Source organism: Trematomus bernacchii, unplaced genomic scaffold (genome assembly GCF_902827165.1).
Source record: "Trematomus bernacchii unplaced genomic scaffold, fTreBer1.1, whole genome shotgun sequence".
Classification (NCBI taxonomy): domain Eukaryota; kingdom Metazoa; phylum Chordata; class Actinopteri; order Perciformes; family Nototheniidae; genus Trematomus; species Trematomus bernacchii.
The window spans coordinates 386,303-411,907 of record NW_022987591.1 but is presented as its reverse complement, the minus strand read 5'-3'; the positions used below and the strand labels follow the sequence as shown (position 1 = coordinate 411,907).

The window sequence follows — 25,605 nt, the reverse complement described above, 5'->3', positions numbered from 1 at the left end:
TTATGGTAATATATAACAACTAATATCAGCAGACAAGGGGTAGATTTAAGTTGTTTTCCTCTGCAGACCCCCACTACTAAATGTTTTTTAGAGACTTACTGTAAGGTACTTTCTCCCCCCTCCTCCTGCAGGTTTATCTGGCCAAGGTTTCCCTGGATCTCCTGGAGTGCTTGGTGGCAAAGGTCAGTGTCTTTGCAACAAAGATCCATATCTTCCCTCAGTCACTCAATCAGAGTTTCATCATGTGGCATCCTCTCTCCCTCTCCAGGTGACACAGGCAGTCCTGGTTTCCCTGGCACTCCAGGTCATCCTGGCGTCTCTGGTATCAAAGGAGACAAGGGACTTTCAGGCTCACACGGACCCCAGGGCGAGTCAGGCGAGAGGGGGTACCCAGGTAACTCCCTCGAGGGCCCTAAGGGAGAGTCGGGAGCATTAGGACAAACCGGAGTAACAGGTATGCCATACACATGACAGACCAAAAATGTATTATGTTGATGAGAACCTCCTAAATGTAGGCATATTATATTGAATAGAATAACATTATCTATGGTTTTATTTGTCTTCTTAACTTTTTCAAACAGGATCTCCAGGAGTACCAGGGACCTCTGGTGTGTCAGGCAGAGACAGCCCTAAGGGAGACAAAGGAGGCCAGGGTCAGCCTGGTTTCCAGGGAGAGTCGGGACATAAGGGTGATGCTGGAACTCCTGGACTCCCTGTACGTTTCCCATGACTTTTTACTGTACATGTTGTGTTAGTTAATGTGCATGTCAGTCCTGATTTCATTACACTTTGTGTTTGTTTTACAGGGACAAGATGGCCTTCCAGGTCTTTTTGGACAGAAGGGAGAGAGGGGATTGCATGGAGTCCCTGGCTTCCCAGGTGAGTACATACAATCTGAAAGTCTATGACTTTATGTGTGTTTGCCTTCATGAATTTTGAAAGGAATGTGAGTACAATACAAACATTAAAATACACTCTTATTGAATGCAAACTCTAGGTACAAAGGGTCAAGGGGGTGACATTGGATTCAAAGGAGAACTTGGAGACAATGGATTCCAAGGAGAGAAGGGTAAATAAAAAGGGGAAACGCTTCAGTCTGTTGATATTCAAAACTATCTCTGTCTCAATTACAGAAATCATAACAACATATATTACAAATCATATCAGAACCAAAATGATCATCTGAACTGTATATTTCAGGCATTGATGGCCCCCCAGGTCCCCCTGGCCCTCAAACCTACATCAAAGGAGACATTGGGTTCACAGGTACTCAGGGCATACCGGGTCCCCAGGGGCCATATGGGCTCCCTGGACAAAAAGGACATCAAGGTGACGTTTTGCTTACAATTGTGTATCCCAACCACTTCACCTGCTCATTTGTCCTCCCAAATCCATTTTTCCTAATTCTATATTGCCGTTTTCTTTCTCTCTCAGGTGTGACAGGTGTTCAAGGGCCAAAAGGTGAAGATGGCATTCCTGGATATAATGGTCAGGCTGGATCCAAAGGAAACTCTGGTGTTACAGGGCCACAGGGTGAGAGACACATCGGGATGAATGGTGTGGGTAAGAACTGCTGTCTTGTCGCTGTCATTCCTCATTAATCACCTGATGTCTTTAGGACACAGAGGATACCCTGGCCCCCCAGGACCTGATGGTGTTCCAGGTCAAATTGGTCACACCGGGCCCTCATCCATGGATCACGGGTTCCTGGTAACCCGCCACAGCCAAACGGTGGAGGTTCCAACCTGTCCTGAGGGAACCCGGCTCATATATGACGGCTATTCCTTGCTCTACGTACAAGGCAACGAACGCTCACATGGACAGGACTTGGGTAAATAACACAGCAAGAGAGGAACATATAAAGGAGTAAGATAAAGGCAATCACAAAGGTTTTTGGGGATAAATGACATGTCTACTCGCTCTGTGTTTTAGGTACGGCCGGCAGCTGTCTGAGGAAGTTCAGCCCCATGCCCTTCCTGTTCTGCAACATCAACAATGTGTGCAACTTCGCCTCCCGTAACGATTACTCCTACTGGCTCACCTCCCCTGAGCCAATGCCCATGAACATGGCACCTATCACCGGTCTAGGCATCAAACCCTTCATCAGCAGGTTTGTCAGCATTTCTATCGTTTAGAGGTGTACAGGGTTGTCATCATCTGATCAACCAACAGATTAACCGTCTCTGGATCTGTATTCTGATAAAAGACGGGAACTTTACACGGTTTATACCGGAAGTCCTGTTAATTTGGGCAAATGTTGTACTTTCTAACCAAATGTTAATTGGCAATGCAAATGTTTGATACTCTTTTGACCTTAACATACTTTGTTCCTGTGTGCGCCTGTGTGTGTGTGGACAGATGTTCTGTGTGTGAAGCTCCAGCCATGGTGATAGCGGTTCACAGTCAGACCATCATGATCCCATCATGCCCCCATGGCTGGGACTCTCTATGGATTGGATACTCTTTCGTCATGGTAAGACAGACAGTATCTGATCTCAAGAATACATTAAGTTTGCCCGTGCACCACCAAGCCAGAGGAGTAATGATTCAGGAACGTGTGGAAAGAAGTGCTCACATACATTGTGAAACATTTTTTTTGTTATTTTGTTTTGAGGTCAATTTTTTAAATTACACAATTAGGAGGAACAGTAGATGGAGAGCAGCTAATGTAAATATAAATCTCTCTAACCTTCTTCATATTTCCTGCCAACGTCAGAACACACATGTTAATCACAAATCTAGAATTAAAGTGTCAGTGAAGAACATTTTCTTTACATTTAAACATTCTGTCTTTAAAAAAATCAAACAATAACTGTCTTCAAAATGTGTTTAATTTGGTTAGTAAGCAGTTTTCTTGGTGTGTTATTGTAGCACACCAGTGCCGGTGCAGAGGGCTCCGGCCAGGCTCTGGCGTCTCCTGGTTCCTGTATGGAGGAGTTCCGCAGTGCTCCCTTCATCGAGTGTCACGGTCGTGGAACCTGCAACTACTATGCTAACTCCTACAGCTTTTGGCTTGCCACCATTGAAGACGAGGACATGTTTACGTAAGACAAAACGCTCAGACATTGAATTTCACATTAAATAGTAACTTAACACCCCTAGAAAATCTTTGTTTTGCTGACCTTCAGTATGTTTAACTTTTATCAACTTTACATTATGAGCCTGGTAATAAAGGTGGACTTCTGATGGTTTTCTCCCTACCTCAGGAAACCTGTCCCGACAACGCTAAAAGCCGGAAGTCTCCGAACACACATAAGCCGCTGTCAGGTGTGCATGAAGAGGACATATACATAAAGATTCCTCCTTCCTAACCTGCAAGGAGTCCTGTGGGCGCTGACGTCTTTGACTTGGCTTAACTTGCTGTTTTCATACGATGGTGCTATTTCCCTGCATGTGACAGGAGAGGGACAGAGGTTTGCTAAAACAGCCGGAGATTGAAACATTAACAACCAGAACACAGAGACCAAGCAGCCTTCTGATTGATGCACAACAACATGATAACATTATGTCTCTAATGAATTGCACTAAGTTTACCACTGCACTGAGTACATGCCCCCTAAACTGGTAAGCTGGTGTTCATTTTGTGTGAGTCAGGTGCTATTCAATCTTACTTATCTGCCTTATTCCATTGTTTTATCTTTTTCCTGCCAATGCCACAGCATTCAAAGATATAGCCACATTTTATTCTAGATTTTAACTTTTTTACACATACTAATGTAAAGGATGGGACTTACCACTGGTTACAGACGCTTGTCATTTGCTTAATCACCATTATGTTGCAGACGCAGATATATAACAATCACTCTGTTGTAAATATAATGCATTCCTCTAACATAGTTCAACATACTCTCCTCAGGTCATTATTGAAATACTTTGTGTGTTATTAAGTCCATTTTTATTTATAAGATTTATGAGAATATGTTGGACTTGAGTGTATCTAAGATTCCATTGATCCCCAAAACATCTGATAATCAGCGCCTTATTAACATCCAAAACAGCACTGAAAGAGCATTTGTGTGCCTGTGTGTGCCTGTGTGTGTGTGCGTGTGCCTGTGTGTGTGCGTGTGCCTGTGTGTGTGTGCGTGTGCCTGTGTGTGTGCGTGTGCCTGTGTGTGTGTGTGCGTGTGCCTGTGTGTGTGTGTGCGTGTGCCTGTGTGTGTACATATGAGAGGATTTGGAAGTGGGGAAATAGACCAAACAAAAATCACCTTTGCGTATAACAGCTATGTGTTAAAGGATTTTCACTTCTCACATCACATGAACCAAATGTACTAATCCCAAAGAAATGCACATGTGTATATATACTTAGGCATAACATGAACTTGACTGTTCCTGTTTGTGAATTACTTTTTTATCCCTCTGACATAATGCAAAAAATATAGTGAAGGGTCACATATTTGTTTATTCCTAATATACATTTTTGGAGATAACCTCAGACAAAGTCTTGGTGTCCCTTTCACAGATATTTAAAGATTTAAGCTCTTTCTACTGTTGAAGTTACAGCAGTTACTCTACACTGACCGTAACCTGTTTTTGTTTTTATTTTGTGTGTGTGGTTGTGATGAAATGCTCCATGAAGTATATACAGCATCAGTTAACAAACTTGATTACTGTCAGAATAATCTATCTAATAAACAAACCGAACCGAACATACTTCCTCAACACTTTATATTCTCCAGATCCCATACTGTGTAATTCCAGCAATAAAGTGATATGTAGAATTTTCTTCTTAATTTATGATAGGTGTTTGTTTTTTCAACGTTGGGGGATATATAAGCTAGTACTTCAAGATGACCACAAGAGGGCAGCACCAGCACACTTTGTAGGTTAGTTGCTGAAGATTTATGACTTGAAAGTTCTCCTGTCATGTGGTTCACAAGCCCTCTGTGTTTTTGGGCTTTATGGCCACTGGCTATTATTACAAACAGAGACCGCAAAAGCTGACCTCAAATTCTTCAACCCTATTTTAAATGCAGCCTATGCACCGACACTTCCACTGTGTAATGCAGCCGATACCTCAGCACTTCTGCCGGGACTGCGGCCAACAAACCCGTTCACCCCATTGAAACACAAACAGATCGATACGCTTTGTGAAGAACCAGATAACCCCTCCTTTCATCACCACTCTCGTCTTTCACCTATTACCGGAATCCTATCCCTTGTTTCCTCTCTTGTCACCAGACAGACAAACACAGTCCTTGACCCCTGGCTATCTTCATAAAAATATCTAACAAGGCCTTGACCTTTGACCTTCAAGGACTAGGTCACTCAGGTGGGAGTCACACTGGATGCGCATACATCGCCAAAAGGCCAAATGATCAAATGACAGATACAACTGAGGGCAACGGCCTAATGACCAAGATCCAGATCATTTGCTGAACTGCTGACATGTCTGCAGGTAGGCCAAAGGCTGCATTTACAGACACGAGGCTGAAAGCTGTCCTCTGCTGTTGTAAAGGGTAACATGTCACGTAAGGAGAAGTTGATGCTACCTGAAATCTGATCAGTTTTCAATTTGAGCCACATTTAAATGTTTTAATTACAGCTACATTTACAGAAAGTACTGATGTAAAACTATGGTGTAATTGTCTTTAGTTCTCATAAATTAGTTGTAGGTTAAGGCTTATAACTATATATTTTAGAGAGTTATTAACTTAAGGATTTCATGTATCACTTTTTCCATTATGGAGCTCTAACACTTTGAAGTGTATCAAGGCACAACAGATGAAATGTAGTTGTGTGCTAGTGAAGGTAAAAGACAATTTAAAACTTCTGTTTAGAGTCAACAATATAAATGTAAAAATAGGCTTTCAACTATGGCAAGTAGTGTATTCATCAATTCATTCACTATTATTTGAATAGTGAGAGAGTAACACACAGATGATTCCTAAAAGCAAAGACAAATCACATTCAAACTAGTACATAAGTCAATAACAATATCAGTAATCTTTAAGAATCACAGTTGAAGAGATTATCAAAATAAAGACTGTAATATCTGTTGAAAAAATGTGTTATGACAGTAACTGATTATTATGCAGAAGTAGGTCTTATAAATTAAATAATATTAATAATAAATAATAGAAAGGTGGCCAAACTCATCTTAAGAAATGGTCTCATTTATTGCTTGGATTAACCATTAACATAAATGATGTAGAGTGAGGGAAACTTAAAAATAAGTAGAACACTTGGTTGCTGTTTAGATGGCTCTTTTTATTTGATAAGAAAATCTTTTTGAAGTCAGGAATTTTAAAACCTGCGTGCATGAAGAGGTGGTTTTCAAACAGATTTAGGAAATTAGGCACATACATGCCATGTGATTATGGTAAACAACCAGCCTTAGTTAGGGGCTTTGGAGGTCAACACCTTTAAATGATTTAATCCTATTCGTTGTTTGCTAATTTGAGACCTGACTTCAGAATTACAATCGCCTTCTGTGAAGTGAGGATTATAGTGGTAAAAGATTAGTGAAATAATCCAGCCATATAAAAGAGAAAACAGAGGCTGACTGAAATAGTTCATAAAATATTATATCATATTTTGTTATTCCTTATTTTAGGTTGCTTCAAACAAACAGCATTTTAAGGACAGGCAGGTATTTTACTCTTGCCTTAGTTTGTATATACAGTATGTCATATATGCAAATTGATAATGAGAACTTGACTTAGTTCCTGTGCAACTGTGTCATGTTTTCGAGAATGTGTTTACCATAGGTGCGGGAATGCCTCAGGAGGTTAGTATGACCCTGACCTTTCTCCTGAGTGGATCAAGCACACAAGGCCACAACCTCCACACCACACCCCCCTGACCCGAGCCAAATACAGATTAGCTTGCAACACAGCACCCAACTCAAAACATAACACAATCCACCCGGAGCAAACACCAACATACTCTCTCACAAAAGAGAGGGACTTTGCATACCAGTGATTTTGTATCATTCTGGGATTGCACAAACAGCTACAATCAGAGTTTATGAGAATCAGCTTTACTTTCTCACACACAGGAGGATAAGTACTGAAAAACATTTTAAGACTCATAAATCTTACAGATTTTAGTTCAGGTTTGTAGTTATTATATATTATCTTTTATAAAAGTTGATGGCAAACTATGGATTGGCTGGACATCTATGCAAATATTATGACAGAAATTGAACTTTTCACTTTAAAAAAACACTAGACTGGTCATCTGGTCTTAGTTAAAGGCCCTGCAATGAAATTATATAAAAACAAATGTAAAAAAAACGATGTATTCTCTTGGATTTTGTGTGTCAAAATGCAATGTGATTGAACTCGGCAAACAGATTGGGTTCAATTTGTTATCAAAAGTAAACCTGTTCCACACCGAGACAAATTAGGAGCAAAATCAGATGTGACCAGCCCTACACAAGAGGTCAGGGAAGTCAAGTGAAAACACCTATGTGGGGGAAGCATAGGAGAAGTTTGAAACCACTGAACAATACATAAAAGGTCTGAAAACCCTTGCAAAAGTCAAGATAACTGAGGTAGAAAACATCTACACTTTAAAAACCTTAAATTGTTGACCTGAGCGACTTTTTTTCATCCTCTAGTTCAGATTCGTTTTGATGTGCAGACTCATAGTTGACTAATTGTAACCGATTAAAGATATTTAGAAGATGGCAGTGAAAGATGCAACATAATAGTGGGTGTTTTAGTATTTCCTGCACAAGCTGCACATGCTGCAATCTGGCAGATATGTTGTCCTTAACTCCTGATCACACCTAATTGCAAGAAAAAAGCAAAAATACACATCAATCCTTAAAGTTATTTGTTTGAAGCGTAATATAGGTGTCATTCTTTACCATCTTCTTAACACAGCAAACAGGCTTTGATCAGATGTTAGCCTTGATAACAATACAATTGAATTTCAGGAGGTATTGGATGTTGTTGTCTGACAGGCTGGTGAGGCTGGGGATGTCACTGTTGTGTTTCATTTGTGCTTTTTAACTTCAGCTCTAAGGTAAAACACTTACAGTACTAGCCAATAACTAGTTGTACACCTTCACTTTACTCCTTCCTCAGCTTCCTGATTGATGTTTCCATCCCTTTGCAGCTCCATTATTAGCTCTAACAGACACACTATTAGCAGCACCTTTGAAATGGTTTCCCAACCAGCTGGTTTATGAGTAAAATATAATGTGTTGTGTTTTTCTTACTGGGCAAGGTGCTATCATCCTCTGATACAGGCTAATTTGACCCAAAATCAATTGCAGTGGAGGTGATGCACACACACACACTTCATTGTGAGCAGTTATTATTAGAACTTCTTTACATAAGAAATGATTTGTGGGAATGTGAACTTGAATGGTGCAGTTGTATAATAATTCATCAGTATGCCAGTTTGGAGATAATTACCGGCTGCGGCCAAGGCCTCATACTTTGGTGCAGTACATTTTGTTTCTTCCTTTTTTATTATATTAAACTTTTATCAGTTTTACATTTTGTACTTTTACATTTTTTCCTACCATTTTATGACTTTTCAGAGAACCGGCTGAAGGACGAATCTGCAATTTATTCACCTTAAAAGGAGAGGAATAAAACCGTGACTAAATGCCATAAATTCCTAACTGCATACTATAAATGAATGTTGGTTTGAATGTGAAGCATCTCCACATGTTCAATAGAAAATAAAGAATCATTAGCATTTCAATCGAGATCATCAATCATCAGAGTCAAAATGACTTTTTCTATTTATTTATAACAGATGGAATAATGAACAGATTGTAAGTGTGTACGCCAGAATATAACCTAACATCCTGAGCGCTGTTCCGATCAGGATGTCCCATCAAATGACAAATAGTTTGCATATAAATAGCACATAATTAGGAACACACTGTTCTCACTGATAAAGGATATCATTGTAGTAGTTTGAGCAGTACACGTCCTCCCCAAACATAACAAAAGGAAAAACACCCTGGAGTTTACCAACATCTCAAACTGAGTAGTGAGCTCAACAAAGTTATGTGGCACAGCATATATACTTTTTAATCTGAATTATTTGTAGAAAATGATTGCTATTGGCCATATTGGGTAGAATCCTGGTGTTCACATGGACGAAGAACGTTTGAAATGCATGATGCTTTTTGTTTTTAAAGTCAAATAAAAAAAGTTGTATTTTTGTAATTTTGTTAAAGACTGGACAATATGTCTGTCTAAGGGCTTGCTTCACTTTCCATGAACAAAGATTACATAATTCCATCTGTAAAGCTTGGCTCTCATGTGAGGTCTTGATCATGATCACAGCATGATCGGAAATCTGATCGGATGAGCCAAACATGGTATTCTTCTTCCTCCTCCCCCTCCTCCTCCTCCTCCTCCTCCTCCTCCTCCTCCTCCTCCTCCTCCTCCTCCTGCTGCTCTTCTTCCGCCACAGAAATTGTAACTCAATGCACACTGTCCACAAAAATGGAAATAACGTAGCAGTGTATGAATGAGGGAGAACAGAACGCCTCCACAGCCGAGCGGAGGAGTAAAAAGGAAGAGTGGACGTCACCGTAACAGAGAGTGCGTGGGCACAAGAGGAAGAGTGGGAGAGATCTGTAGGAGGCATTCCAGTATAACTCTCAATCTGTCTTTGTTCTTGTTATTCAGCTCAACTATATCAGTCTTAATCCGATAAACAACCTTTTATAGTTTTTCCAGTACCTTCCTCTTGACTTGTAGGCAAATCAGTATACGCTCCTGAACTACTGAACTGTTACATTAAATGACCTTTTGCAATCAACACCATTAACAACAGCCAATATTTACTGACACCCTGCCTCCTGTTTTGAAGCTACTTGTCCATCTGCTTATGAGACCTCAAAAGGAAAAAAGATCAAACTAAAAATAATTCAAACCAAACTATGGTTACTCAAAATAATAGAATAGAACCACTCATCAAAATAAACAAATGCGCTTGAAACAATTATTTGATGTTCAATTTCTTGCGAGATTTGAACAAAAAGGATCCGGACAGCTGACCAGTGATTTAGCTTAGCATTAAGACTGGAAACCGCTAGTGTGGCTCTGTCCAAAGTAAACAAATACATCTATCAGCACCTCTGACAATATTTTGTTATGACTTTGAGGTTTCCGGGCAACCAGTGTAAATTCTCTGAAACCCAATGCTAACTGTCTCAGTGTTCTTAGAAAAGCTAACAGACTTCTGGCTGTAGCTTTATTCATAGCACATTTTACAAAATGACACATTGTTGTTTTCATTACTGAAAAAGCTTCTGTGGAGGATTCAGATTGAGATTTATAGCTAAAGCAAAAAGAGGCATAGCATTTAGCACAACTGATGTGGGTAAAATGACAGTCAGCTTAGCACAGGAGGGTCTGCCTGGGCCTTCTGGACCGTTAGTACGATCAGATGGTTGGCATTCATGGAAAGCCGATATCTAGAACTGGAAAGTGAGAAGGGAAATGGGACATGGTGTGAGTGGAAGTCAGTAAAAAAAGAAGAAACCATAGAAACCGTCCATTGAAATCGAGGCGTAACTGCCAGGCGGAAGAGAGAAGGCGAGTTGAGATTACATCCCATCCCATTAAAAACTGGCATTGACAAAAGCTACACATGCAGAAATCAAACAGTTGATTAATATGTGGAGGAAGCAGAGCAGAAATGAGGATATCTGGTGTTGCATAAATTCATTTATCTGCGACAAGCATCTTTTCTTTAATACAAGCCTTTCAGATATGGGGAGCAGCGCATGAGTCTGGATGTATGCATCCATACTCTTTTGTTAAATATGCGGTTTATGTTTATAGTGTTAAACCACAGAGAAAAAAGGTACACTTTGTACGGTCCATTCGTCACACATAGGAGGAATAGTGATTAGGTACCGTTCTTTCGAGAGCAAGAAGGGGATTGTGGGTGTTGTGTGAACATTAGCAGCTAAGGGTGTGAAGACTCATAGTTAAAATTACACTTTCAGTACAACCCAACTTTCCTTCGTGTAATTATCTTTGATGTCAATAAAGAACAAACCTGATTAGTTGTAAATGATCTGTATTGTAGTGTAAGCACATGTATTGAGGATTGAAATATCTCATCCATGACTGACCAGTATTGGACTTCATGATGAACCAAACTAATGGCAAAACTTTCTTCAGTTTTTATGGTCTTGTCAATTCCTTATGTAAATGACCAACTAATGATTATTAAAGTATATGTTGAGAAGAAATGCACAATTGATTATGCATGACACTGCCATCTGTCTTAATGTCACTGCATTGTGTAAAGGGCTGGCTCACTGCACAGTTTACATTGGCTGTGTTTCAAAGATCACACCGTAACTTACATTCCAATTTACACCGCGGACACATCTATAACGGCACATCATACTTAGTAAATAACCTTTTACTGTGTTTCATGCTAAATTACCTCAGTTAATATTACAAGCTGGATGCAGGAATCTCTCACCCACTCGGCTGCCTCATTTACATGCTGAGTGAAGTCATCACTTAGTAAGTACCATTACAAAAACACTAAAAGAGGCTCAATTACAACAGATAAAACAGCCACGCATGCTAAAGCTCAGCTAACCAACTACATCTGCTAACGCTGAACATGGTAAACAATCCATTGGAGGGTGATTTTGTCAATTAAAATAAGACCAAAAAAGTGGGCAAAATAAAACCATTTCACTCTATATTTTTGCACACTGCATCACATGCTGCACTGCACTTCTGAGTAAAGCTATGCATATTGCACATAATCTGAGCCCTATGTGAGTTATCTGATGACATTGCCTGGAGTGTTGTTTGCTCTTTTGGAAAACTGGATTGTTGATTTTTTCAGCAGCTGCTAAATTATTGAACAAAGCTATCATCACACCAGCAGACCAAGTATTTACAGTACTATTAGGGTTGTTGTGGTGTTAATGGTCTCTCCCATTAGCCTGTGTGAAGGCCAGAGTAACACCTGCATCAACAAAAACACACACATGTACACACACGCTCACAGACACGAATGCTGTCACACGGTTGTTTAGGGGGGGGGGGGGGCCCTCATGGGAGTTAGTTGTTTTTCAGCAGTGGTCCGGACACGTCAGGAAATGTGCTTACACCATGGCAACACATGCTGACTCAACAGTATTACGGACTGTGGCTGTCCTTCAATGTCTCAGGAGACTCCAGATTAAATACAGAATCACATACATGAGGCCTTATGTGTGTGAAGGATGTCACAGAGCTCTAAAGACCATTTATATATCTGTGTGCCATGAGAATTTTCCATCATCAAGGTCAATGAGGGGAAAGCTAATGAGTGTAACTGCGAGCCTCTCCCGAGAGATAAGGGATGCCTTTGGCCTTTCACCGCATTATGCACACTTCCATGTTTACAGTCTCCATCACTGACTCACCTGCTCCTCTATCAGCTGACAGACTGTTATGTAAAGCAACATAGTGGCAACAACATGGTTTGCCAGTCTTTGATTTACTCTCTGACCCAGTTGACCTTATCATTTTACTCCTCCCACCTCAAACAATAATACACACATTTAACATAGCCTCATACATTAGACGACATATCACTTTTTAATTGATATTCACTCACCAGCTACTTCAAAATTAATTAAACTGACCCTTTGGTTACAGTTACCATGTCTTCAATACTGGTATACAACTGGGTACTTAAAAGAAAGTAGCTTTTGTGAGAAACAAGTTATTGTACTAGACACACAGTCAACACAAATGTAATTAAAACATGAATGTGTTCAAAAATAACTTTATTTGGATGCTTGTGGAGAAATTATACTGGGTCATGCATCAGACATCACTCCTTTGTTCAATGAGTACATTTGATGAGTTAAAGGGGACCTATCATGCAAAATGCACTTTTGTACATCTTTTATACATGAATATGTGTCCCCGGTGTTCCAGGGAACTCACCAAGTGTCAGAAAACACAACCCTTTCTATTTTCCTCCATACCCAAATCTCTAAAAAAGGGGCTGCAACGGATCTGATAAAAACTGATCCAGATTTGAACACTTCTATGTCGTCACAGAAGTGGCGCTACGGCTATTGGGCCAACTCTCCACCTATCAGGGGAATGTGGGGTTGGGCCACGGCCGGCCATTGCCGCTCGAAAGCGCTGGAGACGCTGTAGTACATATGCCAGGCCTTTAAGTGGCGCTGTAGTCTGCCACAAAAGCAGCGAAGAAGACTTCCCGCCCATAGTTACCATGGTTACCCTTCTGTTTATTCTCCGCTGTGGCTTTTTTTCTCCCTCCCCGAGGCAAGCGTTTGCTCCCGCTGCTTTAATTCAATGCAATCCCTCCCCGTCGAGGCAAGCACTGTAATTCTCTCCAGTTAGTCCACCAGCAGATGACAAACACCCACCTCTCCGCCTCTTCCAAGGAACGAGGGGACCGTGCGGCAGAGTTGCAGTTTCAGTTACTTTCGCCGGTCAAGATGTCCGTTAAAGTTGAAATCTTCCGGACAAAATTAGAAAAGTGCCGGTCAAAGGTCTTCTTTGTTATTTATTGAGCTTTAAAACAAATGAATAACGACTCTATATAATAAAACACGGAGGACGGAGATCTCTTTTTCTCCCCCTCTTCTGACAGCCCAGCAGCTGATCAGAGCACGGCTCACCTCTCCTGCAGGGGGGCGTGGTCAGCAGAATCAGACCCGTAGACAGCAAACATCACATAGAGCGAAATGAGGCATGGCTAAAATGCATGATCTGTTTGGTATTTCGAAAACAGAAACGTATAAATATACCTTATATAGGTATGGCCCTACAATATATCATTTAAATATAGCATGATAGGTCCACTTTAAGTTTGACAGGGGGTGTTTGAGTGTAAATGTCCCGAAACCAATAAAAAGAAGGATAAAATAACCTTAACTCTATTATAGCAATATCCAGGTCAAACAACTACACAGTAAATGTGTCAGTGAACAGGGCAACAGTGTTGTATAATGCTGCAATTTAAAATATGTATTTCCTTTTCCTGTGATGTTTGTTCACTTCTGTCACTGTGTTTGCCATCTTGTGTATTCATTTCTGTCCTTGTTTATGGTCTGTGTCATCAGGCTCCCATAGCTTACTGTACTGTGGACGTATTGAATTGGTAGGCTTATCATCTCAAAATGTGTCTCCGTTATAAATAAAGGTGTGGAAGAGATGTCTGATCCTTTAATCTCCATTAAAAGCTCCTATTATTTTATGAGGAAATGCTCGGCTTTGTTGTTACCCGCACATGTGAGGACTTATTATTGTCGTTGGGCCTTTCCTGACTGATGGTTCCCAAATGATCTGAATTGATACTGACAGACTCATGCTGTGTCTTTATTTATTAAAGGTTGACAGTGCGTAACTAACGAAAAGACATTGCTGCTGATGAAGACAAGTGTAACCGTGGAGGGCAGTGGTACAGTCAATTCTACCATTTCAGTACTGTCACACATGGAAGCTTAGATTGTCAACCACCTAATTTCTTGCATATCAAAGCTCCATTCAAACACTATCACTGTCGAGGCCTATCTCAGGAAGCCAAAAGGCCACTATTTCTAAGATCCCAAAGGCCTACAAACGCAAATGCATATATTATGGGTCTCCCTTATATCCTTTCAATTTATAATTTATTCTGTACACAAGAGCAGCCATGCGTTGACCAAATGCCTTTCCCCTATGCTTCTGGATGTTTAATCCTTCTTCCACACATAGCTATTTGCATTTCAACTGCCATTGGTGTTTTGATTATTCTTGGTTGTATATAATGTCATATATGGTAGGTATTGCTAGAGCATTTTTAGCAAAATTATGCAGATTGAACTCACTTTAATATTTTTTTCTAGTTGTACTAACACTGTATACTGCACAGTATGTAAGAATATGAATTTCATCACCCACATACATGTAACCACATTTAAACACGTGTTCATGCATAAAAACAAAACAATGTATGTACTTATAAGGTATTCATAGTCCTCACTCTTACCATCTTGTTGAAACCCCATTAAACAGAGAATGGCATAGGTAAAATGTTGGTATGTAAATGTATTTAAATGAAGAGCTCTGCTGCAGCATCAGTCACACCGAATGGTGACAGACTGTTTCAGTTTTGCTGTATCTCGAGAAATAAAACCTCAAGGCCATGGTCCTCAGACTCCCTGCCCCCTCAAAGTCAAACCTTCAGACTGCTTTTCATTATTCAGTGCACTCCACTCTTAATTGTCTAAGAAAATCATTATATCTGAAATGTATAATTGTGCTTAATGTATGCACAATTAGGGCCCATCTTAATCAATTACGGTCATCTAAATTAAACCAAGGATTCATTATTGAGTAAATGATCAAGATCTTAATGCTTTTCTATAAGATGTTCCTTTAGCTGAACTGCTTGGGGTATAATGTGTTTAAAAGTGATAAGAATATACAATCATATAGTCCCCTTGCCCAGTTATGTTGTTTTATTTAAACTTGGAATGAGTGAGTTGAATGCCTGGAGATTCTTTAAGGATAAAGCTAAAATATATGTGTGTAATTATAAACAAATCAAATTAAATGGGGAAATGCCACCGCCATGTTACTTTCCCTAAAGATGTTTCAATACCCTACTGCCGCTCTCAAACCCAGCTCATGCACATCTAATGAATATGTTAGTCTCAATAAACAGGTAACAGATTTAAAGTTGGATTTTTTTTAAATATATAGTATAGCAGTATAGCAATACTTTTATAGAATATTTTCACATTTGTGAAACCTTGTGGCTTTGTTTTTGTTGGAACAGGCCATATAGAACAATGGCTACACAACAGCAACACTTATATTATCTTTAATCTTGTTGGTTTGTCTGGGTGGATTTATGCATTTAATGAAATATGAACCAAAAAAAGCATGTATTTTATTAAATACAAAATAAATTGGATTAAAGCAGTTCTGTATTCTGAGCTCTGATATTCATACAAATGGTATTTATATTTTAAGGGATGAATGATGAACAGACTTTTCCCTAACCCTTTCATACAGTGGATGATGGCTCAGTGTGAAGATACTTTATTGCAATATTGTTGACTCAGGATGCAGACACCCCCCGTGTTGCCCGTCCCACGGGGGGTGTCCAGTACATAAGGAGGATATTTCCTGGCAATCAGTCCACCTCCTCACATCCACCCACCAAAACCACTTCACTACTCCTCTCACTACCCACACAGCCAGCTTCCGACTGAAGAATGTGCCAGTAGACAGTGTATTTCACCCTACTATGTACCACACATGTGATCTCCAGTGATCTCCACCCACTACACCAGCTCAAACAGATACACCGCTCAATCTTCCAGACTATGACAATAAGCTACGAGAGACAGCTTCTTTCTCAATATGGAGATATGTCTGATTCAATGTAAAAGAGGAAGATGGACGCAGATCATTCTGAAATGTTAAATATTTAAAAGCTTCAGACCTCCGACCAATAGAAGGAAGGGAGGAGAGGAGAGGGGATGAGGGAGGAGGACTGAAAGTGAGAAAGATGAGGAAGGAGAGGGTATAACGATATAAAACTCCATCCTTCTAATTTCAGTAGACTTCATTACATATTCATGTAATGGTGCAACCGTTATGTATGTGTGTGCAGCGCAGCCAGTGATCATATATATTACCTATCACTTCCACTTTAATTGCACACGGCCAAGAGAGGGTGGGCTCATATCAATAATTCTGATAATGTATGAAAGCAAATATTCTCGTTTTTCGAATTATTTGGTTGAACGCTCTCTCTGGGGTGTTGTATGAATGTATGTATGTAAGCTGGTCTGGGATATGTGTTATGACTGATTAATTCATTAGCATAGCCTCTGTGAATTCATGGTTCTGTCTGTGCATGTGGCTGTGTATCTGTGTGTGTGTTCATGTGTGTGCTTATAGATTTTCATTACAGCCCTTATGAACGTTCAATTGATTAAATCATGTCCCTACTCATAGCATGTTGCACTTCAGATAAATACTATTACGGTGCTGTTGTGTGTGTATGTGAGGGGCATTCAACAAATTATTTATGTTATTTGAAGTTCATGTGCTGTGACTAATGAGGTTTTTAAACAATTATAAAACAAATCACATTCATTTCACAACAAAAATAAGAACTAGAACCAGCTACTACACATTCACATTTAGTCCAAGTTTCACCTTCACCAATACAGTAGTGAATAAGGAAAAATACAGTAAATAACATTTCCTGATAAAGAAATTAAGTGCTTAATACTACATTACATAGTGGGCCCATTTTGCTTTTGTGACCACACCAGAACGATGGTTCTTAGTAAAGATTCAAACAGGGAATGTTGCAATTACATGGTATGCATTGTATAGACCTCTGGGCAATGTGTTGTTTTTTAGTGTGAAGTAAAATCAATGCAAGCTGAATGGGGACATTGTTGAATGAGTTCTAAATTGCTAGACATTTACAGTACAAGTGCACTACAGGATGTGTTGAGGATTCAATTAAATCAGTATATCAGATCCGCTAATAACCTCTTAAAGGCACCGTTAGAAAACAAATAAAAAGCCTAATTTTAGATAAGCAATACTTATGATTAAAAAAAAAAACAGAATGTATGTGTGCACTGGAAATGAGTGGTGATCCTCTTTCCGTTGGATGTGCCCTTTTGGACCTGAGGAAGTTTCCTTTTTCTCATTAGTGGCAAAGAGTCGTTGACATATAATTTAAACACTTGATTAGCTAATTACACTACATGCATAACTTAACTTTGTGACCCCTCTCGCTCTCTTTCTGTCTTCATTAGAATAAATACCACATACACACATGCACACATGTATCCCGGAATGTATTGCTTGGTAAGTAACACGATCATTTCAAATACTGATACAGTAGCACCGTTACAGGAATTAACACACACACACGTACACACACATACAGATACAGATACAGATACACATACACACACACACACACACACACACACACACACACACACACACACACACACACACACACACACCACACACACACACACACCACACACACACACACACACACACACACACACACACACACACACACACACACAGGGCCGTCCCTCCCTACAGGCCGATCACGTAGACTGCGTGGGGCCTCACCTCGCGGGGGGGGGGCCTCATCTTGCGGAGGGAGCCTTAACTGAGCTGCAAATGTGGCGCACCTATGCGGCGCAATTAGTGTGGCGCGGCACGGTTTCGCCGCTGCGAGGCTCCACTAGCACCCAAATAGAGAAATTGAAAGTGTGTATCCCAGGCCAAAAAAAGGCTCCAAATGTACAGGGTCTATATTCCAAAATATCCTACATATGGAAACCTGGGAAAAAGGTTCATTTCTACGCGACTTGCTCCCTTGGGCATCAGCTGGCTGCTTCCTTTTTACTCAAACACATGAATGAGATTAAATAATTCAATCATTTGCCTCTTCTTCACTTTCCAAATGTGATTAGTTTGAATGAATCAAATAATTATTTGCAGGAAATGCTTTTCCAACAAATGTCAATGTCCATCATTGTTTGTTGCTCGGATGGGTTGAGAGTATTTGATGAGATGTAGTTCTGATATCAAGCAAAACAGGGGGAGCCTTTATTCTGAGGAAACCATCAAACCCTGACCTTTAACATCATGTGATCTTTGCAGCTGAGATCATCCTTAATCAGTTCTTTATCCAACCAGTTTGCCATTGAGTCTTCGTTAAGCAACTGTTCTTTAAAACATCCTGTGGCACTGACATACTCAACAAGGACAGACTTTCTTTCAGTCTGTGTTTAACTGGTGGCCCTCACACAAAGCAGCTGCTCACGCATGTAATCCACGTGGAACAATGTGATAGCCTTGCAATGTTCCTCATTTTATTACGTTTTTGTGTCTTTGTCTGTCTGATTTATTGAAACTGCCATGGTCAAGTCAGACGGGAAATAGATAGACACTTTTATGTAATGTAACAGTGAGACCTGCATTAGTTTCCTCTGTGTATCCTCTGCAGACCTTGTTTCCTGTACCAATCTATTTATTCAGATCGTTTCCACAGCCAGTTAAGGTGGATTAAAGTTAACTTTTGAAAAAGGAATGCACATCAAATTTGTGTCAAGTGACCATTTGGAATTGGATTTTGTTTCCCTACTCCCATTGATTTTGGTTGTGGGGAAAAACGAGACTGTTGCTACACCAGAGACAAGAAAATACACATTTTCTGGACATAAAAACAACCACTCAGAATTGTTCTGCAAATACCTTATCTCACAGTCTGTCTGGATACAGGTTTAAGCACACTAACAGGGTGACTGGTTGGTCTTTGTTGATCGAGGACTAATTTGCTATTACACTTTGCTTAAAATGGGTCACACACACCCTTGACCGCCTTTGAATGTGACACCAGATGTGGTCAAGAGGGTCAGACCAGTTTGTTATGAGGGGTCACTGGTGGCACTGGACAATGTATTCCTGCCTGTTGTGGCCTGCTGCTAATTTGCAGGCTGAAACAGTTGGTGTAACTGTGAACCACCAGATTTAGTGAGGGGGACTCTGGACACACAACAGGGCTGCAGCCACCCCACTGTGTTTTATCGACGCACCCTTGAACATGTAACCTTATACTTTTAGGTTGCTCTATTCAAATCTGTCCTCCTGCGATCTGCTCTGAACACTTATTTAGTGCAAACTGTGAAGGCCTTTTGTTGTTTTTCAGTTTTTAAGATTTCAATCTCAATTTTGTTTAGACTTAATCATTTCAGTTTGACTTAATATCATGTAACCTGTTTTTTTGTGGATTACTTCATAACCCGTTGTTCATTTGTCATGCTTCTGTCTGCCGCCATTGTCCTGTGGTTTATTTATGTTATTGTTCTTTAGTATCTTGCATATAGTACATTTTTTTAATAATATTTAAAAAAAGTAAAAAATGTTTGTATTCCTGAAAGTGATATCTGAGTCTCTATGGGGCTACAACCATTAAGTTAAGGTTACATTCCTGTGGTCTTTGTTTTGGCTGTACTATTTATGCTGTGTGTTAATCTGTGAAGGCATCCAGCTGAGGTGTTTATTCGGAAACTCTGGAATGAAATGAGCTTTTAAAGGGAGTACTAGTATCTATAACATTGTGTTTACCTCATCTACCCTCTACCAGCACAATTTTGGTTTAGTGCCAGATGCTCGAAGGCACAAAGCAATTATGTGTACTACATTTTCTTGTGTGTGTGTGGGTGTGTATATGTGTGTGTGTTTGTGTGTGCATGTGTTCGTGTGAGAGACAGAGAACAAGATAAGAACAGAATGTGTGTTTAGGAGAATAGAATGAATATCAGCGGGTCAGATGAGGAGAAGTCACAGCAGAAATCAATGTACGCTTAAACTGAACTAAACACACACACACACACACACACACACACACACACACACACACACACACACACACACACACAGGGAGAAGGAATGGGTAGCTTCCTACACACTCCTCCACAATCTTTCTTCCGCTGCAGGGTGGTTTAACTTCAAGGAGAAACATCAACACATTGATTATCAACTATGCTGTTGCAGTAGACTACAACTGATTTTTTTTCAAACACACCTACATTTCTCTTTGTTAACAATTAACTGGCATATGTTATCATTTGGGCAATTGTCTCGAGTCATGTGATGGCCTCAGATTTAAACAGTTGTTGTAGTCATTATGTTTGATCATAGACACACTTCAATTCATATTTCCTGCACTCTTTCTGTCAAAGTCGTATTATTCCTCTTCTGACCAAGGCACAGAGGGGGCTCATGTATCATTGTCATTTATATCAAACCTTGTGACTCCAGAAAACGCATAATTATGACAAATGACTGATGATGGTATTATGGAGCCTGAAAATCATATGCATTCATTTATGTTTAAAGGTGGGGTAGGTAAGTTTGAGAAACCGGCTCGAGATACACTTTTTGTTATATTCCATGGAATGCTCTTAACATCCCGATAGCAATGAATAAGCGCTTTGACAAAGAATCCATAAAAAAAAGTCATCTGTGGAAGCCGTAGTACTGTAAAAAGCACGACCAATCATTTTAGCCGGCCCGGCTAAAATAACTGGATGGCCTACCTGCCTGTCAGCCTTCCATCTGTGCACAAACTTATCTCGTGCCCTCATTGGTCATGTGCGCGTTCGTGTGTGTTGGAGGAGGGGCTCTGTAAGGAAGTGGCAGATTTTTTCAGGCTGTGTATTTTCAAATTCTAGCGCACTCGAGCGGGCTTCTTCAAAATTACCTACCCCACCTTTAATCAAAGTTAAATAGAGCTAACATTTCAAATGACAGGCTGCTGTTACGTCTCTCTGTGTGGCTTAGAGAGTCATTTGTTAGGGGAAGACGTGCTCATGAATAAAAATGTTGTCTGTGTATGTCAGCCGACATACACATATTATCATTGCTTTCTGGTCAAATGAACAGGCTATATGGCTGCGTTTGCCTGCAATCTCTCCCTGTCCTTTCTAATGAGCATATCAAATAAATATCTGTCTCAGTGACCTGTGAAATGAGAAAATCCAAGTAATTTACAGTTTCTATACAACAAATTATTTAAAAGAGGTGGATACATTATGAGGAGATAAGATATGGATAACAGTTAAGAGGGACATTTTCACAGTTCAGAAAGGTCTTGTATCCCTTTAACTCTACAGTTCTTTATCAAACATGCACAAACTCTACTACACAATGCAGGTGGAGCACAAAATACAACATAGAAAACACTGCTATTGACTTTATTGTACCATTCAACCATGCCTTCTCTGTGTCCAATTTGTAAATGAATCAAAAATAGATTATGTCCACTCCACTGAGTTGGTTAACTGAAGTAATCAAAACTGTAATCACTTGTGCTGTGGCTCAATACAGCCGCATGCAGTCATGTCCAATAACACAAAGATGTCTATCGGCACATGCTGTCTTTCCTCTAGGTCAGGCCGCATGTGATTAATCAGCACAAAAATTAAGTCGAATTTTCAATTTCACATTTGCGGTATCGATTAGAGAATCGAGTCAATTATGGGTGACAACATGAGATTGAACCAAGCAATCTATATAGTATGTGCTCAAGAGAACAGAAAACAGCCTCCATTGTCATTATCGGGTTACATGGTCTGATTTAAGAAATTCCAAGGTTAGTAAGGAACGAAAATAAAATGGCACAAGTTCAAATTGTTTACCCTAATTCTTCCTCAAATATATAACATAGTGATGTCACAGATTGTTACTTATCCTTACTTAGCCATGTTTTCCACATTGTGCTATTTAAATGCTTATGTTTTGCTGAGCTTTACTTTCATTGGTTTTTTTCTCGCATTTTCCTCTGACCTCATTAAACCACAATAAGAAAAATTCAATTTGGTGAAAGCAACAAAATCTAACAATTATTTTAACTACGAATAATCAAACATAGGTCTTTTCTGTTTTGAATAAGATTTTTTCTTTTTTTATTAAACGTCCCTGTTATAAATCTTGCTGTCAAACAGTTGTTGTTCATTTGGGATTTGGGAGGGGTATTGCTTATGGAAAATCATAGATTTTAATCATAGACATTTCCATTGTATTGAACAGTGTTTCCCCGCTTGGATCGTCCTCGGTTATTCGAAGATAACTTCCTCCAACTTGATGAAGACAAATCTTAAATAATATTATTTTTTACACAACATTCTTTTAATCTTCTCATTGTAACTTTATTAATCGCTATATAAGTAGGACACATCAAACCTGTTTAATAAAAGTTTGATTGTTTTTAAAAATTTGATATTTTACATTATTCTCTGACTTGGAGAAAACTATTCATGCATTAACTGGGTCAAACAAACAGATCACATAACCTAATTTTAGCCGATGTTCATTGATGTATTCAGGATTGATTTTAAGGTTTTACTCTTAACTTTTTAAGCATTACATGGTTTAGGCTCATCATTCTCTAGCCAAAGTGCTCCAGGACTCCTTACAGAACATGAAAAACATGTACAGATAGGCAATCTATTTCAGTCCGTGACATAAACAGTCCTGAAAAAAAATGTCCTCTACTCAGGAAAGTAAATAACAAAAGGATAATATTCAGATCCAAAACATACAAACAACATGACCACAACAATACCAATCAGACACCCCAGGCTTCGGCTATAATCTGTTGTGCCTATGACTAATAGGATGTGACAGAGGTTGGTGAAGAGTGTGTGTGATGTTTGGGTGCCAACAACACATGTTTGTGCTGTTCATTTGACGTGGCAGTGAGTGGAGTATCAGCCTAATCTTAACCCCCCCCCCCCCTCCCATGTCCTTAATCTTATCTCATCAAATCGGCGATTCTAATCTGCTTTATGAAGGCTTATGAAACTAATCGTTGCACACAGTGACAGTGCAGTGGGTGAGTGAGACCATTTGTGCTTATGACTCAGCACATGGGGCATGTGAGACTGTTTGTATTTGAAGAACAGCCATAGAGCCTGAATGAGATTAGGTCTACACAAAACTACCGGCTACACAAAGCTAGCAACTACTAAGTTAATTTAAAAATACATTATACTTTGCTTATTTACCATACTTTACAGTATTTGATTGTTTGCTCACATTTCAAATTTCAGAATTAACTTCACTTGCACCAAAAAAAGTAAACAATGTATATACACACATAACAGTAAGATGGCCCTATCTGTTTTGTGAGGATGGGACACACCCTTATCCTTTTACTAGATAAATAAACCTATAAAGACCTAATGAGTTCATACTAGGAGACGATGAGGGGGCCCATTTAAAGCCTTGTCAATCAAGTTCAGCTGGCTGTTTAATTAACTTGTAAATTAATGCACCATGCTGTGTAAATTGGAGGATGATAAATATTCATGTAGTTATGAAAAGAGCAAGGACGTATCACAGACACAACCACATTGAGTTTGCAAGCAGCACATTTTATGGGACAATCACCTACCTTATGGTATTTTATAGACAGCTGATTTGCATTTCTTATGCTTCACGGGTTATACAAAAATGAAGGAGTTGCTCCTTCAACCCCTCCTTTTACTTCACACTACCCCCACTCAGCCTCTATTTATCTTCCCAGTGTCAGGTCATTGAACAAGGCGAGCTGTCATGGACTTCAAATGCTTCTAACAGAGACGGTCTGTTTAACATTTATCGATTTTAGCAACTGTGTACTGTAATATTACATAAAGCACCACATTCACAATACAAACATTCTGTAACAGTTGTTTGTTATGAGAGCGTGTAACATTTAAGCCCACGTCTGTCAGGTAGGAAACCAAATATCAACACATACAGTAGGGAACCCTCCTCATCCTACAGGGAGATATCTGAGCCTCAGAGGTTTAAGCAGATAGCTCTGCTACATCTATTTATATCTGCCTTCATGGTGCTTTAGGCAAGGCTGAGGTAAACACAATGTGTCAAATAATTCAAAAGAAAACAACCGCATGGAACTCTAAATCTACTCAGCCCCGCTCAAATCTGCAAGCTAAAGGTTATTTAAGGGACAGATCACAAGAGGTCGTTACTTGATTTGATTCTTTTTTCTCATGATAGTAGAATTCAAATCATTGCTACTGGAGACATAATTGACCTGAGCAGGGCAGGGCATTGTCATTGACCTCGCCTCTAAGGACAGATTGGGTGGGTGCTGAGCCAGCATTGTGATCTGAAGGGAAAAGGGGATGTAAAGTGTGTGTGTGTGTGTGTGTGTGTGTGTGTGTGTGTGTGTGTGTGTGTGTGTGTGTGTGTGTGTGTGTGTGTGTGTGTGTGTGTGCGTGTGGGTGTGTGTGTGTGTGTGTGTGTGTGTGTGTGTGTGTGTGTGTAAGGTGGGGGTAGTTTGTAACATATTATCATCATGGGACATGCAACTATTAATAACTGGCACTGCAGTGATATGACTGATTATTTATTGATTATTGATAATGTGTCAATATAGATAAATCCCTATCAATGGTTAGGGATTCGGTTTGATTTCCATGTCTGCCTTCGTTCACTGTCTCGTATCCTATTTTCCCTCTGCCTACTGGGCAGGAAGGGGTAAATCCCTCACGAACTAAAGGCAGCCAGTTAGACACTTTCATCATCACTACCACCACACCACGTTATCCAATTGGCTCCCCCATTTCATCATTACGCTACCAGCACTGACGCATTAAGATCAGGAGAATTTTTTGCGTCATCATTATGTTGTTATAACCTTAAATGGGTCATACCGCTGTTTCGCTGACAAAAGAGGTTCATTTGTTGTGGAAAAAGCTTTCACCTAGTGTGACCTTTATCATTTTGTTATTATGAGTCCAACAGTTTTTACGGTTTCTAAATGGGAAAACAAATATGCGAGAGAAAAAAAAGAGCCGGAAACTGAGTAAGGGGCGGGCAAACATGAATATAGCAGTAGGCGACCGCGTTACGCAACAACACACACTGCACTATATCTGGGCTCTACTCCGATTCGTGTACACGTTGTTTATCATGGACGCGTTGATGCTTTCACTGAATACTGTAAAAGGGAAAGAGGGCATATCCCGTTTTAAACCGTGATAGTAGTCTGGTTTGGCGACGCACAGGGAATATTCAATTCCTGTCAGAGCTGCAGTCTCCACGACGTGATGCTTGTTTACCA

At 39.8% G+C, this 25,605-nt stretch overlaps 1 protein-coding gene across 1 annotated transcript in view; it reads left to right on the top strand.

Moving 5' to 3' along the window:
* The window catches only part of col4a1 (collagen, type IV, alpha 1), a 36,628-nt gene extending 31,895 nt beyond the window's left edge, over positions 1-4,733 (top strand). Inside the window, exons 41-52 of the mRNA XM_034129120.1 lie at positions 132-182; positions 269-454; positions 582-715; positions 807-879; positions 998-1,069; positions 1,201-1,329; positions 1,435-1,533; positions 1,619-1,831; positions 1,933-2,110; positions 2,359-2,473; positions 2,872-3,044; positions 3,207-4,733. Coding sequence (XP_033985011.1) covers positions 132-182; positions 269-454; positions 582-715; positions 807-879; positions 998-1,069; positions 1,201-1,329; positions 1,435-1,533; positions 1,619-1,831; positions 1,933-2,110; positions 2,359-2,473; positions 2,872-3,044; positions 3,207-3,294 — 1,511 coding nt within the window. The 3' untranslated portion in view covers positions 3,295-4,733. The remainder of the gene's footprint in view (positions 1-131; positions 183-268; positions 455-581; positions 716-806; positions 880-997; positions 1,070-1,200; positions 1,330-1,434; positions 1,534-1,618; positions 1,832-1,932; positions 2,111-2,358; positions 2,474-2,871; positions 3,045-3,206) is intronic.
* Positions 4,734-25,605: the final 20,872 nt, after the last annotated feature.